The sequence below is a fragment of the Indicator indicator genome, chromosome 7, assembly GCF_027791375.1.
Source record: "Indicator indicator isolate 239-I01 chromosome 7, UM_Iind_1.1, whole genome shotgun sequence".
NCBI classification, from domain to species: Eukaryota; Metazoa; Chordata; class Aves; order Piciformes; family Indicatoridae; genus Indicator; species Indicator indicator.
Window position 1 is genome coordinate 15,841,605 of NC_072016.1, and position 16,984 is coordinate 15,858,588.

General features: G+C 43.0%; 1 protein-coding gene across 1 annotated transcript; it reads right to left on the reverse strand.

Annotated features, from left to right (window-relative positions):
* Window positions 1–8,670: 8,670 nt before the first annotated feature.
* LOC128968269 (lysosomal acid lipase/cholesteryl ester hydrolase-like) lies at window positions 8,671–16,984 on the reverse strand. The gene is made up of 9 exons (XM_054382671.1): window positions 16,850–16,984; window positions 15,252–15,366; window positions 14,803–15,001; window positions 13,928–14,037; window positions 13,452–13,588; window positions 12,649–12,789; window positions 11,606–11,677; window positions 10,303–10,371; window positions 8,671–8,904 (listed from the first exon to the last, which is right to left on the reverse strand). Exons 1-9 carry the CDS (start codon window positions 16,979–16,981, stop codon window positions 8,671–8,673), a joined length of 1,209 nt encoding a protein of 402 aa, XP_054238646.1. The 5' UTR covers window positions 16,982–16,984.

The following is a 16,984-nucleotide window of genomic DNA, read 5'->3' on the forward strand; positions in this document are numbered from 1 at the left end:
GAGAAATCACATGCGGATTCTCCTTGCACAGATCTCCCAAATGCAGGTTTTGCCTATGTGGTTACATTGCTCAGTGCTGCATCTTACATCACAAAACTGAGCTTTCTTTTTATCTAAAGAAAAATGTATGTGACACAAGGGTCTGTTTTCCCACGGTGAAAAAAGTTAGAATGACTAAAGACTTTTAAAGTTGTTCTGCAAATATTTGGATGACTGCAGTTAGTTAATGCATCTACTTGAATATCATTGACTGGCTGTTTTCTAGGAACAGTTTTCCTTTTGGAACAGATACAAACATTACTGAATTAAGAAGCTAAATCAATAACATTAGATTGCTACTGTCTGCTAAGGCTCTGATAAATCACCACAATATGCAGATAATAATGTCCAACATAATACACACAAAAACCTGAGTCTTACTACCTACAGAGAATAGGACTGTAGAGCCTAGAAGCTTTTCACATTGATTCAGAGCACAGGCATGAACTCTCACCTTCACCTATTTTCTCATTCATTTTTATGCAGACTATTTTAATGTCAAGATTTAGCATGTCCATGCTACTATAACATAACCCTACACATTTGAGCTGTATAACATAGGGGGTGTCTCACTGACAGATTTATTATGGTCTACAGAGATATTAGCCGCTTTAAAGAGCATGTGCTAAAAACCTGACTGGAAACACTGAACATTGAAACAGGCATCTGTGAACTGACAATTCTTTCTCCTGTGCTATCTTGTGTCAAAACAAAACACAATGCCTCCTTCTCTCTTTTTTGGTAACACCATTCAGTTTCAGCAGAAAAGTATTTTTAACATAATGAATAAAGTATCACCAGTGTTATAATGTCTTAGAATACAAACAATAACCTTCTTAGGCAGTCACTGAAATATACTTATGCAACACGGAACAACATCTTTCCAGTGACCCACTAAAAGGATGTTTGAGACATGGTGTAGAAAAACAGTGCCATTGCCTTCGTTTGGGAAATCCACAACAATCTTCTGTTGAAATTAGCATGTCAGGGCAGGCTAAGCCAGAAGAGGGCAGAAATAAGTATCTTTTGTAGTATAATTTGTTCTCTGATTATTCACCTGAAATACTGAAAAACAAACAAACAAACAATCACCCCCCCAAACATATACCTGCTATACATAACATCACTGATAAAACTAACTTTTACCACAAAGACAAGAAGCTGTGTTGCTAAGGGAAACGAATGAGAGGCTAAAATCAGCACAGGGGTCTGCAACGCTTCATAGACTTCCAAGAAACAAAAAAGTATGATTCCTTGTAAATCCTCAGGTTTCACAGATTTTTCTTCATGTAGCCCTATTTCTCTTAGGGGTAAAGTCCCACTAGGATAGAAGGGTTAAGAACCTTCCTGTTTTCCCTATAAAAGGTAATGATTTTTCTGGCATTATTTGCTACTTAATTTCATAACACTTTCAGACTCCACAACTGCTGAGATGGACACGTGTTAACTGGGTGAATAACTGGTTGCAACAATCAATTTCTGTTCCCATCTGATAACAAATTCCTTTTTTTTTTTGCCTTAATTTTTATGATTCATAATGCAGGTGACCAGAAAACAGAGAATTAAATGTAATTGACATTTCTGGGGTACAAATTCACAGTTCATCTGAAGTCTCCTAAATTGCCTGCAAGGAATGAAGCTTGCTTTGTGGCCTCAAATCTACAAAAAATAATTTGAAGTATTAGTTCTACTATTCTGACTATTTTGTACACTGATGTTTAAGTAAGCAAAGTGCAGGTAAAAGACTGATAGTGGTATCACTATAAATATTACATTAATGACAGGATAGAGAGTGGTCAATCAGTACAAATAATTACCGGTTAATCTGGCATGTTTCTGCAGTACAATGCTTATACTAAGATAACACAGTTAATTTAATAATGAAGTCTTTGACCTCTTGCCCTGTCCTAGATGAATCATTCAAGATGTCTCCTTCTATGAGCAGATTGGAAAAAGCACAGGAATATATGGCTCTACAAGAAGAAATCAGCATGCTTTAGAAAATGTTATTAATATATTTAATTTCTCTTTTCTAAATTTGCTAAGATCAACAATGGTAAACACAGGGTTTATAGCATCACTGACTGTAATACAGCTTACAGAACTGCTTGAATGTCAGCTGAACTATCCAGAACATCAAAGCTGAGCACAGTGATTTGTGGCTAACATCTTATAAACTTGCAGGCCAGCAGTCTGTTCATCCCAGTGAAGCTATGCACAGAGTACTTTTGAGCCTATTTCCAAATTATTTGCTTTTCCCTTCAGGATGAGTCCTGATGAGTCAGGATGAATCTATGTAGCCTATCCATGCTCCTTTCCATATCGATAGAAGAGCCTGACATCTTGGAAGGCCTTCTGACAACAGTTAAGAGATGCTAAAGGAGGAAGAGACTTGCCACATCGATTATGTAGTGAGCTCACAGCTTCTCTATGCAATTTCATACGCTGCATGCTGAACTGTGAGTCATTTAAAGCTGCCAGTAGGAAGTGGTAGGCAATGGGTTGTGTCTGAGCAGATGCCTGACTCACAGCATTAGCATAAGTTATCATCATCCATGTAAGACCCAAAACGCTGCATTTTGTTAAAAGGGATGCCTATGCAACAGCAGTACTAAGCCACTACAGAGAGATCATTCATCAATTGTATAAGCAAGATTTTATTTTCATGGACTGATACTTCTATTTATAATGGAAACTATGACTGCCATGCAGGAAAACATATTTTCCAATCTAAATGTTAGCGCTTTATTAAAATTATATAGACAAAGATTTTAACTACATGGCAAACTAAATTTCAGAACACTGAAACTGAACATGGAACCTTTGATACAGAAGCAAAACCTCAGGAGTCAGATAAGAACAGGAAAAAAAAAAACCCTGCTATGCATACAATTCTAGCACACAGAGACCAAATATTTATATTTTATACAGCATTTGTTTAGTGTCCTCATGCATGTCACCTTTCCACTGCCTCAGCAGCTGCCAATTTCATGACACCCCTCACCCTGAGCTACACTCTTCCTCAGCTTTGGTGATTAACTTCCAGGATGTGCTCTAAGGCCTGACCTGGAGCATACTTTACACATGTAAAGAAAATCACACAAGAAATGCCTTCTCAGCAATATCAATAAAATAGATTGCTGCAGGACTGACCAAGACACTGAACCCTATTTTTAAATATAGTACTACAAAATAACTCCCCCATACTTAGAACCATTTAAAATCCTATTTAAAAAAAAACTATGATTGTTTGGGAGGAACATTTCCTGCACTCTCCTGTGATCTATGAAATACTTGACTTGTCAACACTGGCCTTTGGTTTAGTTATTAGAACTTAGAACTTAGACAGACAATATATCAAGCAGAAATGCATTTAGCAAGGCAGAAAATCCAGCTGTCACTTGGGAACACAATATATTGCTGCAGCAACACCCACAACAACAAATCCGTACTCCATTTTCCTAGGAATACTTAATGAAGTTCTGAGTCTGTATCCTTAGGACCTAATGGTCTAAGGCAATTAATCAAACATATGGTAACTACAGCTTTGGACAGTCAACCACTATAGCCTGCAACAAGGAGAAAACTCACTTGAATTAAGACAGAACTGTCTTAAAGCTGGTCTTTGCCTGAGGAATGAATTCCCTGGGAACTACAGTCCATCCAAGACCTCATGATCTCACTGTTTTCCATTCTCAGCAAAAGATGTTTTTTTTTTTTCCTTCCCACAACTTCTCAGACAAGCATTCAGAACCACGTGCATATTAAATAAAAAGAATTCCAAACCAAGACGAATTCCTCCAGAAGACAGTTTTTGCCACCCTTCTGAAAGAGGACAGTGCATCCCTGTGTGAAAGAAGTGAATTACGTTTCTCTGTGCACTTCAAGAGGACACCTTAGATGTCAGAATGAGCTGGATACAAAATGAGGTACATGAGCAGAAATGGCTGAAGAGAGAGTTACAGCTGCCCAGCGAATACCATTTCTTCTTTTTAAAGGACTTTTTTCCCCCCACACTTTCTGTTCCAATGATAATCTTTCACGTGTATATAGAAATTATTTTAAAATAGCTTTTGATTTCTCTCTGAAACACCATAACGTTCTGAACTCTGCTCTCCACCATACTTTAATCACCTACTTCTGTAGGCGCAGTGAAATCAGCAGCTTTACTCAGCCTAGGCTCGCTGCTCCCCACCGACCAGTGGCAAGCCCATGGCCACGCTGCACCCACGCATCAAGAGCCGTTGCCTCTCTCCTCCTTGCACCAAAGCGCAAGCTGCCTGGGGCCGTTCATACGTCAAGTTCCGCCGTGCCTGGCAGAGGGCGATTTCCGACAGGCCTCCTGGGACCGCGGCACCTGACACCCGGGGCGGGGACGGGCGAGACCCGTCGCTCTCCGGGGGACACACGCCAGGGCAACGGAGCTGATGGAGCTCGTACCGCTCCCCGGCCCCCAAAGGGCAGCGCACCGCACAGCACAGCACGGTGCCGGTCCTTTCTCCCTCTTGCCCGCAGGGACCATTGGCGCAAAGGCGGAGATGCAGTGCCCCGCCAGCATTCTGCCCCGCGCTCCCCAGACCGGAGGCGGCAACGGCTGCTTACCAGATCTCGCAACCGTGTGAGCGGCCCAGCGGCCGGTGCTCCTGGAGACAAAGCGAGGGACGCCCGCCTTGCGGCGGGGGCGGCCTGGGCCCTCCGCCACCCAGCCTCGCCCCGCCGGGATTCGGTGCCCCGGGCGCCCCGCGCAGGAGCGCGGGCGGGGCAAATGGCAGGTGCTGGCGGCGCCGCGGTGAGGCGAGCCGCCGAACCGAGCGCCTTACGCCGCCGCAGCCGAGCCAGCTTACGGTGCGGGGCGAAGGGAGGAGCCTGCGCACGCCGGGGAGAGCGGCGTGGCACCGGCCCTAGCCCCGGCCCTCTCTGCGTGCGCCGTGGGGTCCGCTGCCTCTGCAGCCTAACGGCCGCGGGCGCCGCCGCGCGCTCGGGGCCGCCGCTGCAACCCAAGGGCTGCCCGGGAGCACGAGAGAAGGCGGTGGTGTGACCGCCTGGGCGAGGGGGCCAAGGAGGGCTTTGCGGCGTGGCCGCGCTCCTCTGGCGCGTGAACCTCCTCGTGTACCGCGTTCCGGGTGCCAGTCCGGCCATCACTTAAGGCCATACCTGCTTGGGTAGCGGCAAGCAAGCGCGCCTCACTCTGGCTGCGGCTAAGTGAGGGGAAACAGCGCTGTCGCTGAGGAAGGTGTCAGTGGGTAAGGAGGACGGTTTAAATGAAGGCGCGGTGATCAATATGGGACGGTGGTACCCGGGGAGAGGAATTGATGGAAAAGAGGGGACTTTCTCCCGTGAGGGATAGCAGGTAGGGGGTTGCAGTGGGAGGAGCGGCTGGTGTTCCGAGGAAGCTGTGCTGTGCAGTGCTGTGCACTGGCCCAGATCTCTGTTGGGAATGTCTAGCCAGGACAGCAGTTGCTCCATTATGAGTTTGGATGACCTTGGTGGTGGCCTTCTGACACAGATCTAGATGTGGTCCACAATACTTGTATTTAGCTCATCCTGCACCCCCAGGCATGGAAAAGGTCTTTCTCCCTGTGTGTGTGTGTCTGTTCTGGCAGCTTAGTATCCCAGCCTTAAAGTACCACTCTTGGTGCTCGTGGCAGTAGCGTCAGGCAACAGATTCCGGTCCTGGATTTAAGATCAGGAGGGACTGATTTGAACAAGCAAAAAAAAAAAAAAAAAAAAAAAAGAAAAAAAGGATATTGTGTTTCTTCAAACACATACTTTGTTGTCTTGGAGTTTTTGTATCACTGAGTATTTTTGAAAATCTTATAAAATACAGGCACTTGTATATGCCATTGAGAGTTTTCTCTGTGCCCAGGAGGATGTAGAGTTAATCTCATTGTGAAGCAGAGGTGCAATGAACTATTCCAATGCTGCAAGGCTCTTGTCTGAGTAGCTAAGAATCTTCCAAGGGGAAGTGAAGAGAGTGGGTATTCCTGTTGTCCAGGACTGCATTCCTGATGGATGACAGTAAGAAGATAACATTTGGTTGCAGGAAACTGGCAAGTGGAGAGCCTACTTGATGTTCATTTGGAAATTGTTGTCTTCCATTAGATAATTTGGCAACAATTTGTAAGACTCAGTTGAGAGGTGATCATTAGGCTGATTGAGGCATTCAATATGGATGATATTGCACATTGTATACTTTTGCAAGCAGTATTGGTCACTGACTTAAATAATTCCCAGTCTGTGACTGGTTCTTCCCTCTAAAGAAGTTTGGATTTGATGTCTCCTTGGTGGGTGCCTCCAAGGTGAGCAAGCTTAATTTCAGACCTGTGTTCACACAACCTGGTTTTGAGGAACTGCTAGATCCCCTTTCATTCATTTATCAGAAAAGGCAGTCCCCAGTGTCTGCCCTTTAATTTCTTCGGTAGTCTGCCCTTTACTTTCTTCAATAGGGCAGAACCACATGCTCTGGTTCATGGAGAATCTGAGTTACCTTACAGTTAGCACTGATGCTGTGGCAGAGAAAAGGCACCACTAATAAGGGTAGGAGGAGTTTGGTGGTATGAGTCTCTGTCTTCTGTCCCTTCCATTGTATGTTTTGTGCAGCATCGTGCAGTCAGGTTCATTGTATGGTTCTTGTCTGAATGTTAGGTGGTGGTGAATAAGTCTGAATGAGAGCAGAGGTGAAGGGCTTTGCTGCCAGGTAGCTCAAAGAAGTACTTGCTTCCCCTTTTCCTAAGCTGGAATTGTTTGTCCTGCTCCCCTTCCCTTGAGACCTAGAGCTCATGTTTGTGTTGGGTGAAATGTTTCATGTGCCTGTGCCAGGTCTGCCCTGCTATGTTGTGGAGGTGGGCTGCATCTGTTCTGAGTTCTCTGGGGCAGTCAGGACACTGGTGTTTCTAACAAGTGAGTAAGAGTAGCCACTTCACAATCTCTGTGTTTTGGACTGCAAAGCTCTCCAGAAGTTGGGAGCTCAGTTCCCAGTGATACCACAGGCTGCTAGAGAAGGTGTGTCATCTCTTTAGCATGTGTTTCCTATACCTCATGAAACAAACATATTTTGTTTATATACTGATACCAATCTCCCACAAACACAAACACCCACAGTGCTTAGCTACCTGTCTTTGCCTGCAATGATGAACCCTTCAATAAGAAATTTCACCTTTTGGGACAACCTTATAGATGAGTAAGTGAGGTGCACAAACACACTGAACTGAGAAGCTAGAAGAACTTCAAACAACTTCTTTACTGACAGTGCCAGGAATACTTCTTGAGATGGATGCTGTTGTCCTTTGTGTGCAGGCCGCTTCTATGCCTGCATCTTGTCAGTCCTCATTTGCCAGGTTATGAGCATGAAGACCGTTGTGCTCTTTGTAGTGGCGGGTTTAACAAATCATTAATTAGCGTGAGGGAGTATCTTCATTGGTGAAAGAGTCAAAGGATTTCTCACTGACATAATTTTTCTGATGTTGGATGACTTGGTATTTGGGCCATTAAAGCCCAGGTCTGCTCAGATGCCAGGATATTCTTACAAGTGAAGGTATTTTGGGTCTGGCTGGCTTCTGTTGGTAATATGAGGAAAACAGGCAAAACACTCTGTCAAGAGGATAGATTGTTTAAATTAAACAAAAATCACTAATACTTCAACAGAGAAATTAGTATCTCCTATTTTTGGGTGTTCAGGAGATAATACCTCTATCTCAGATGGAATATATGGTAGTCATCTACAAGGGAAGAGAAAAAGCAATCTTAGTTGTAGCAAAATCAGTCCTATAAAACCTAAAATCTTCCAAAATAAGTGATCCCTAAAATGTTCCTGTTAATATACTTGTATTACTAGCAGTTACTTGCATGTACCTCCACTTTGCCAGAGAGACTCCAGGCAGCAAAAGAATGTGACATTGTGGAAAATAGCATTGTAGAAGCATTGCAAACCAATCAACAGTGGCTTGAAAAGACCTATACCAATCCCTGTACTCATATTCCACTGCTTGTCTTCGTTTTAGGAGTAGAGGAAGAGAGGCTCCTTAATTCTTCTCAAAGGAATTAAAGAAAACTCCACACAGGATTGGATAGAAATACAGAATATTATTGGAAGATTAAATGGAAGTGCTATTCAAAAACTACCTGCAAAAGTTTATAAAATACACAGAATGCACAGTCTGGGCTTAACGCAGAAGCCCATTAAGCCAAAGCTCTCCCCAAAATCCACTAAACCAGGCCAAACAACCAGGCCTCAAATGCATACTAAGCCTCTCTGCACCCCCATACCGAACCCATGTGATGCAGCTAGAATTTGGCTTGCCAGCTTCAGGCACCTGCCAGGGCCACTCAAGGCCTCACTCCTCCACATCACAAAAGATAAGGGAGCAGCACATTGGGAAGGGAGAGAGAGGGAAAGGGGAAAAAAGGGAAAAGGGGAAGGAACAGCTCGTGCTGTGCCTGCCCTTATAAAGGCTAGATGCAGGCATTTTGGGAAATAACAAAAAGTACAATTTCCTGTCCACTCTGGATGCTCTGGACCTCCTGGAGGTCCTCAACTTTATGGTTCTTAAAGGCACCCATGTCAAACAATTACGATGGTAAACAGAAATCTTTGGGATTTTTACTGGATGAATGAATCCCCCGTGTGAAGCTTTAAGGGTGTTGTGCTATTAGTTCAACAATTTTCCTGTACATTCTTGTGGCTGCATCAAGGCCCCAGACAAAATCAAGATGTCCCCATGAAGGAAAATGCTCATGGTAAATAAGATTGGTAATCCTGGGAAGTAGCTTTGCCAGGTCTTTTGGATCTGCAAATTTGTCACGTCCACCACTCCAAACAGCAGTTGGTATAATTATCTTCTCTATCTTGTACTCAGGAGGAGTAGACTGTAAGAAAGAGAGGAGAGCTGAGTGAATGATACTGTCTCAAAAGTTGTGTTTAGAGAAAGCATTCTGTGCAAGCACCTCTCATTCCCCTCTGCACTCACTACAGTAAAACAGTAAGGATGAAGTTCACCCTCTTAGTCTCTATTTCATTAATCCCATTCCCTGTTGATGAAAGAGAAGGATCCACCCTGTTCCTGTGTCTTTTTATAATGCCAAACTAAGAGTTGTCCTGCAAATTGGCACCTGCTTGTGCCCCTTGGAAGTGAGTCTATGGAAAGGGAAAAAGCAGTGACTGTGCTTACTAAGCAAGGACTGGGAAGCTGCTGTTCAGATGTGTCCCATTTTTGGTGTATGCAGGATCCTCTTCATGCTTTTATGGGCCATGAAGTGAAAAACATTTAGTTACATTGTTCCACACTTCACTTGATACTCTCTCTAAATCGCAGTGTTGCTGTTGGTGGAGTAATAGCCTATGAGCATACTTGCCTTGCCTATCATCACAGAGGAAATCAAAGAAACATGGAAGATTAGAATGATGATCTTCTGAGACCAGAGCCAAATGTAAGTTATTTAGATGGCTGTTTGTTTACAGGGTGGTAAGGGGCCATGCACAAGATGAGTTTAAATTAACCTCTATTATCTAAGGATGATTCTGGTATTTTACTTGTTGACTGGTTGTTTTTTTTTGGGCAGTTCCCTAAACTTCAAGAACTTCAAGAATATTATTCCCAAATATAAACTTCAGTACTTAAAGACTGTATGTGTGGATGGAAATTGTCAGAAAAATCTGTGGGATCTTTCTCACCTGTGAGCTAATGTGCCACACATAAAACAACTACTGTGACTCAGAAAAGCTCACTGCAAATCAACTGATCTGATTAAATGTCAAAAAAAAAAAAGTTAGAGAAGTTAATAGTGTTGCAGGAGAGTGCAGCATTTCAGAGAGTTAACTAGGCAGTAACTTAAAGCTCCTAGTGACCAAGTTTTGTGTTTCCTTTTTTCCATACAGGATACATTAGATCACCACAGCAGTCTCTACTGTGCTGTACTGAATCATCCCTTCTGTTTAATTTTTGCCATAAGTAGCTTCTCAAAACCAGTGTATACATTTTCAATTATTTTCCTTCCCTCCTTCCCCCCCTGTCTAGTGTTTAACGGCTAGGCAGAGCTTGAGGATTTTTTGAGGAAATTAAGAGCTTCATACTCATACAGTCCTGGCTGTTTGTAAGGAGCTGTCTGTGAATGGGTTTTATGTGTACGAATACTAGAATCAGGTGAAACATTACCTCAGACCACTCTCCCCCTCTTCAGCACTCACAGGTGCTAAAATCTGAATTTTTTACTCTGGGTTTTGCCAGGACTGAAGAATGTGTTCTTGGGGAAAACATATTGCCTTACCTGGTTGTATTTCTTCATGTTCTCCTTACAGCCGTAGTCATAAGCTTGAAATTTGTCTGCATGTCCTACCTAGTAATATTGTAACAAGGACAGATAAAATGAAAGTGTTAAGTGATAAAGTACATTGTAGGTGTTTTGTATGTGATTGAAGCCAAGGCTCATACAGTGGACAGGCTTCCAGGGTTACTGAAGATGGGTGTGTGATTGTGTTAAACATATTGGGTGTGACTGTCATTTTTCACCTTGTTAGTATTCTCTCCTGATCCTCAGCCACCACCCTTGGTGTGTTTTGTCATTAAAGTTTTGCTTTACTGTCTTAGTTAGCAAAAGTTGGGACCCCTTTTTGTGACACAGCGGTGTCAGGGCTATTACTAGTCTAGTTGGTGTAATGTATGACATCGCAGCTTCTGTGTGTCAGTTTTTTCTGGTCTGCTTATGTTAGTGGCAACATTTCCAGAGACTCTGTATTTCTTTCAAAGTTTGGCTACTGGGAGCAGAGTGTGGTTATCTTAACCCTATACTGTTGTCTTTTTTTTTTTTTTTTGGTACAAACTTTAACTATGGATATGCTGGATATCTGCTATGTTGCCTCTGTTTTCTGGCTCTGGGTATTGCTGGTCTGGATCCTGGGAATTTTAGTCACAGGTGTGTGGAGGAGCATGTGCATATTTAAGTGTTAACAGAAGTGGCCACAATACTGTGCACACGCAGCGATGTGTTTCTGAGGGATGCATTCTTGCCCTGGCCTGAATTGGAGCATAAGTAGAACAAACTTAGGTCTGACAGTGGCCTAATATGGCAGCAGAAGAGGCAGATGCCCACTTTGCCATTGTTCCAGCAGAAGTGTTTGTGCTTAACTGCCTTTGGGAGATGATCCAGGCTGCAATTAACCCTCTGGGAGAAAAGCTTTAAACAGCATCATTTCTTGTATGTTTCATCTCCTGGCTGCTCTGGTTTCCACTATCCTCCTACTGCCTGCCAAGTGCCTAGGCACTGCTTACATTCCCTTCTGCAGCTTTCAAGGCAAAAGTCTTAAAAAACAAAGGCTGGAAGCCATTAGAGCCCCAAATTCTGAGAGGCCTGATATGCCCTGGGGAAATCTCAGTGCCTGATACCAAAGGAGCAATTCAGTTGATGATGTGGTGAGCCAGGCGAAACAGTGCTCTCAGTGGCAGGTGCTCACAGCAGCATAGAATGAGATGTGATGGGCAGTTTCCCAGATCCACTGCCTCTGGACTTCCCTGTAGGCTGTTGGTTGCATAAAAAGCAGCAGCAAATGCCATACAGCAGTGTGCATTTGTACCTGATGCCAATGAATAACGTTCTGTACTGATGTTCCAGCAGGGTAATGTCCTGCATATATATCCATTCGACTCTGGAGAGAGAGCAGAAGTGTTATGAAGGTAGTGATCCGGTGCTGTGCCAGAAGGAAGTTGTGGAAGACCTAAGCTACACACTGCTACTGTGCTAAAACTCCATTTTAATAGAACATTTTTCAAATATCAAAAAGAAAGTTGAGGAAGAGACTTGAAAATATGTGAGTTTACAGTAGCAATGAGTAGAATTTTATCCCTTTGGGAGAGTCTTTCCTCGGTTGGTGCTTATTCATATGGAAAATATCATTTGGGGAGTGTGTCCATCCTTTTTTTTCCCAGTTTCTTAAGTTTGCTTGATGCTTTTAAATAGTGCTGTGCTTAAGCAGTAGAGGAGGTTTGTTAATAGACTGTCTGCTCAAGCACAACAAGGCTTATGTGTGTGTGAGGGTTTTATGGAACACTTGTTAAATAGTCTGAGTACGAGACATTGAAGGCTACTAGAGAATCGATGTGGAAAGTCTGCAAAAATAAAAGGCAGCAGCAGTAAAGGAATGAGGTCTGGCCATTGAGAAAGCGTGAAGAAACAGCCTTGAAGTTTGGGCTGGAAATATTCTGATGTGTGGTGAACAGAAAGAAACAATCTCTCATTTCAGACAATCTGTATGGCTTCTTGTTTAGGAAGGAAAATACAAATTGTGCAACAGAAAAAAGGCCTTTCTCTATTTGTTTGTCCATTTAAAAAAGCTTTAGTATCTGTCCAACTTTTTTTTGGCTTAGCTCCAGAAGAAAGGACACTGAGGGATGTTATTTCAAGATGGGACCATTTTGAATTCAGCCTTTCTTCCTTCTGTGATTTGGATGTGTCAAGTGTCACCTCTCAGCATTAGCTGAGGTCCTAGTTTGCATTACTTGAAAACTCCAACACATTTCTCTGTGTCCCTGCAACTGTACGTAGACATAAGGAAGAATTTTTTTTCCTTCAAAATTACTTCAGCTTTACTGATATTAAGGAGTTCTTGAACATGCTTACCGTGTTCAGAGTTTGTATCTTATCCCCAGCTATGAAGCGGAAGACACTGGCACAAAATTTTCCCAGAGATCTGCATAACCCTGTTAGGGACCCTTTCATCAGTTCATTCTGTTGAAGAACTCCTTTACAGCCGAGTAGGAACTGAATGAAGAAAAGGTGCAAAATCTGGGGATCTTCCATTGTTGCAGGATTATTTCATGCAGAAAACTGTCACTCTTTCTTCTCTAATACCCTTGGCACTTAAGTAAGATTGCTGAAATCTCTTGCCACTGTTTAAAGTATGTTCTTAAGTTGAATTCATTAAATGCAATTTCATTAAATCTGATTATCTTTTCAACCTGCAGGTTGCTTCTTCTTTTCCTGATCTCCCTTCTTTGCTTCAGCGATATCATCAGGTGATAGAGCAATTGCTGTAGTTCATCCCCTGATTCAGACTGAGCCTAGACAATGTCTAATAAAATTAGTACGTGAAATATCTTATGTGTAGTTTTCTACTACTTCATAAGGCTAGATGTAGTAGACTATGTTAGACTCCTTTTACCCTGCTAATTGTGAGCTTGCCTCAAAGATATTTTTAAAACAACTTATGGTGAAAATATCCCTGTTATCTTAAAGAAGTTGCAAAAGAGATACCGCTTCAAGCCTTGAAGCTTCGCTCTGTGGAAAGTCTACCAGCACAGTCAACAGTCTGATACACTGAATTAATTCTTAACTCATCACACCCTGAACATGAATTCCAGGTTAAATGAGTCCAATAGAGACAAAGCAGGCAATGACGTCTTCTAGAAAGAGAAATGACATACCCTGATCAGTGGTTGGGGAAGATGTGTAAATGTTACCAGAGGACTGGTAGCATGTGTGATTGTGGCTACTGGTCCCAAAGCAAAGAACAGTTTAACCCTTTTAGCCAACTCTGGGTAAGTAGAAAATGCAATGAAGCCTGCAAACACAGAAGACACAGGTCAAGTTAGTGATTTCCACACACCAAATACATTAAAAAAAACAGTAGGCAGCAAAGAAGTGAGATTAGGTTAGCCCATTGCCTGGTGTACATTTTTGTGCTGAAAAACCTAAGGAAATTTGTTTGATTCTTGAAACTTTTGTCTGGGAGACAGAGTTCATTCTAAGGATATGGGTTCATTAAAGCACATCCAAGTACTGATTTTCTCAGAAGTGACAATTTTGTAAGGCTGCTTTTTGGCCATCTACTCATGGATCTTATACATAAATCATAAACAGTAGCACTAACTGTTTCATACTCAAGCAGTCATAACATTACCTGCAGTTGAAGCCTCTGAGTGACCAACATAGTACACGTCTTTTTGTCCAGTTTTATTCATGATGAAGTACAGCTCTGCAGGAACATCATATTTGCCTATCTCATCGAAGCTATAGGGGAGAAACACAGAACACTAGCAAAACTGTCTGTCATGGTGTGAGTTACTGTCAGTTTTGTTCATTGCACCAAGCAGGGCCCATTGAAAGACAAGGCTGCACACTTCTGCATTCTTGCTTGAGTTGGGGAAGTGGGTAGAGGGGTGCAGCTGTACTGCCAGTCTGCTGAATGCCTTAGGCTCTGCAAAGGAGGTGCAGTTTTGTCCATTAGCTGAGGCTCTTGCAGAAGTCAATCATTGCTCTCATCATCATGGACTAAGAAAATATTTCTCAGGTAATATCAGTTGTGATAGATCAGTTTTCTACATTGAGCTCAGTTTTCACTCCTATCTGACTTGGAACACAGTATCTGGTGGCAGACTTCAAAGTTACAGATGCCTCCCAGTTTTGGAAGTTTTTTCCTCAGAAAAACAAGCACTTTGTATGGACAAAGGTGACCTGTTTACTTCCAGTCTTGCTTCTGTATGTGCTGATTCCAGAAGGCCCTGTCCAGGTCACATAGCTAAGCCCTTCTTATGACCCCCCCCTTGACAATGCCAGAAGGGGCTGCATCTGAGGAAGGGAGTTGGCTAGTCTCCTTAGATGTTGGATGTCCCACTTGAAGTCAGATATATGAAAAGCAGTAGGGCTTTCATATAGTCCAGGAGATCTTTTCATGTAACCAAGAAGGGGAAAGGTTCTGCATCCCAATATTAACTGCCCAATCTTGCTAGACCCCGTAAAGTTATTTTCTTCAATAATTCTTTCTCCAAGGAGTACCTGAACTGCCAGAACTCTTTCTGGCAGGGCTTAAGGGTCTTGTGTTTTAAAGACCAGGTGTCTCCTCGGCTGTTTCCCATCCAGACATCATAGCCGGCATCTGCGAGGATGAAGCCTAGGCTGTTGTTGGGCAGGTTAGAAATCCACTGAATAGAATCTCCTAAAGTACCATGATGTAGCAAGACTGCAGGCCTTTTCCCTGAAAAAGCAGAGTGTTTTCTTATGCTGCAATAATATGAAGTAATGTGCAGTTAAAACTGGAGTGCAGAGCGTGGCTTTGCAGAAGTTTTTTGGTCTATGTAAATGATACAGGCCACATTCCTGAGTAGGTGTTCTTGCTGAGGTGGAAAAACGTGGAACATGCCATTGCATGAACGAAAGGGAAAGATAGGGGACCCACGCAGGAGTTAAGTCTTAGAACTTCCTTATGTCCTGTAACTGTGTCACACCTGTATTTTGGCTGTTCCTCCCAGCAGGAATTCTGAAAACACCAAGAATGTATCCATCCTCTGTGATAACTCCATATTCCTCACTGGGGTATCCATGGTATCTGATAATTTCACTCTGAGGGAAAGGAGAAAAGGGGAGCTTGTTAACATGTGTTTACAGTGTAGAGATGGGTGGAGAAGGTGTCTAGAGGCTGCTTCTATCCAGGAATGTGAAACTAGCCATGGACATGCTATGAAGCATCATGGGTTAAGTTTAACCTGTTACAGAACATAACAGTAATAACATATCATATTTTCTCTACTGCTTGGTGTTGTACTGGTAGGAAGGGACCTAAAAGAGATTCCTACAGGACAACAAAACCCATGTCCTTCTCTTTTGGAGAGGATCACATATAAACTATAACATAGCCATGGGGCCTGGAGCTTGCATACAGTGGTGAGAGCAGCTGAGCTGTGTTTGCTTTTTAATGCTGTATCCCACAAATTGAAATACCAAGAGTTGCATTTGCTCAGGTTGGAAGCACCTAGTTATACTTGGAGCTTTCTTGACATATCTCACATTGCCTAGGTTTTGGCTAGGTAGTAATTGCTGTAGTAGTGGTATTTGAGACCTACAGAGGCTTGTAAGAGTGGCAGGGTGACAGAGTTCACCTATGCAGTAAATTAGACCTAAGTAAATTAGACTGAGCCCTGCAGTTTGGGTGTATGGGCTGTCATGGGTTAGGACAGTCCTGGAAGTAGCTTTTTCCCAAGCATCCCAGTGCTCTCCACCACTTTACCTAGACACATCTTTATTCTTCTAGAATTTTTTAGGCTATTAAACAGCTCAGATAAAGCCATCCTGCTTTGGATGAGCAGTGTGGATGTGGGCTGTTCTGTGATAGTAGTGCAAGGCTCCTGGCCACAGGGATTGTGGCTGAGAATTAATATTAGAGGTCCTGTAAAAAGGTGCATCCAAGCCTTCTTGAGATCTGGTTGGGTGGTAGTTTTCTGGTATTTGACCCTATATTGTGGGACAAAGCAGAATCATACTGAGTGACTAACCTTTTGGGAGATGATTTTGTCATGTTTTGCAAGGCAAATAGAGATCATACCTCTCTAGAGAGCAAGTATTCAGCAGTAAACATGCAATGGTGCCAGAAGATGTGGGTTTGGGGCCATAATGAACCCTTTCTTGCCAAAGTGCAGTTAGGCAAGCCAGGTAGGGTGGATCTCCTATTACTGACTCTCTCACAGCACCACCTATTAGACTGTTGTGGAGAAATCTTTGGTGATTCAGAGCAAGGGGTCTTGGATTATTTTGTGTTGTGAGAATCTGCATTTTGAAGATCTGAACAAAAAGTTTGTTACAGAAGTCAAGGACTTTGTTTTCCTAGAGACTACAAACCAGACCTTATCTCCACTGCAGAGGAAGTATTTTCTCTAGCGGCTCTGACTGTTTGGGTAGGAGCACCAAATTTTCTTGTAGGCTGGTGCTCCCTTTTGCTGGAGGGTCCCTACTTTTAGCCTCCTGACAGGAACTGCTAGTGATGGCACAGTAGTAGCAGTACTGTGATAGAAAATTTAGAAAGAAAGGTAGAGAAGGAGATCCAACTTACAACATTCATAAAGCATTCAGGGTTGCGAGTCTTCCTGCAGTGACTTGTGTCTGAATTCAGAGTGGAGGGTGTTGCAAATCCTGCTGAAAAGCCAATTCCTTGGGAGCAGAGCAGTACAAGGAGGCACCACATCTC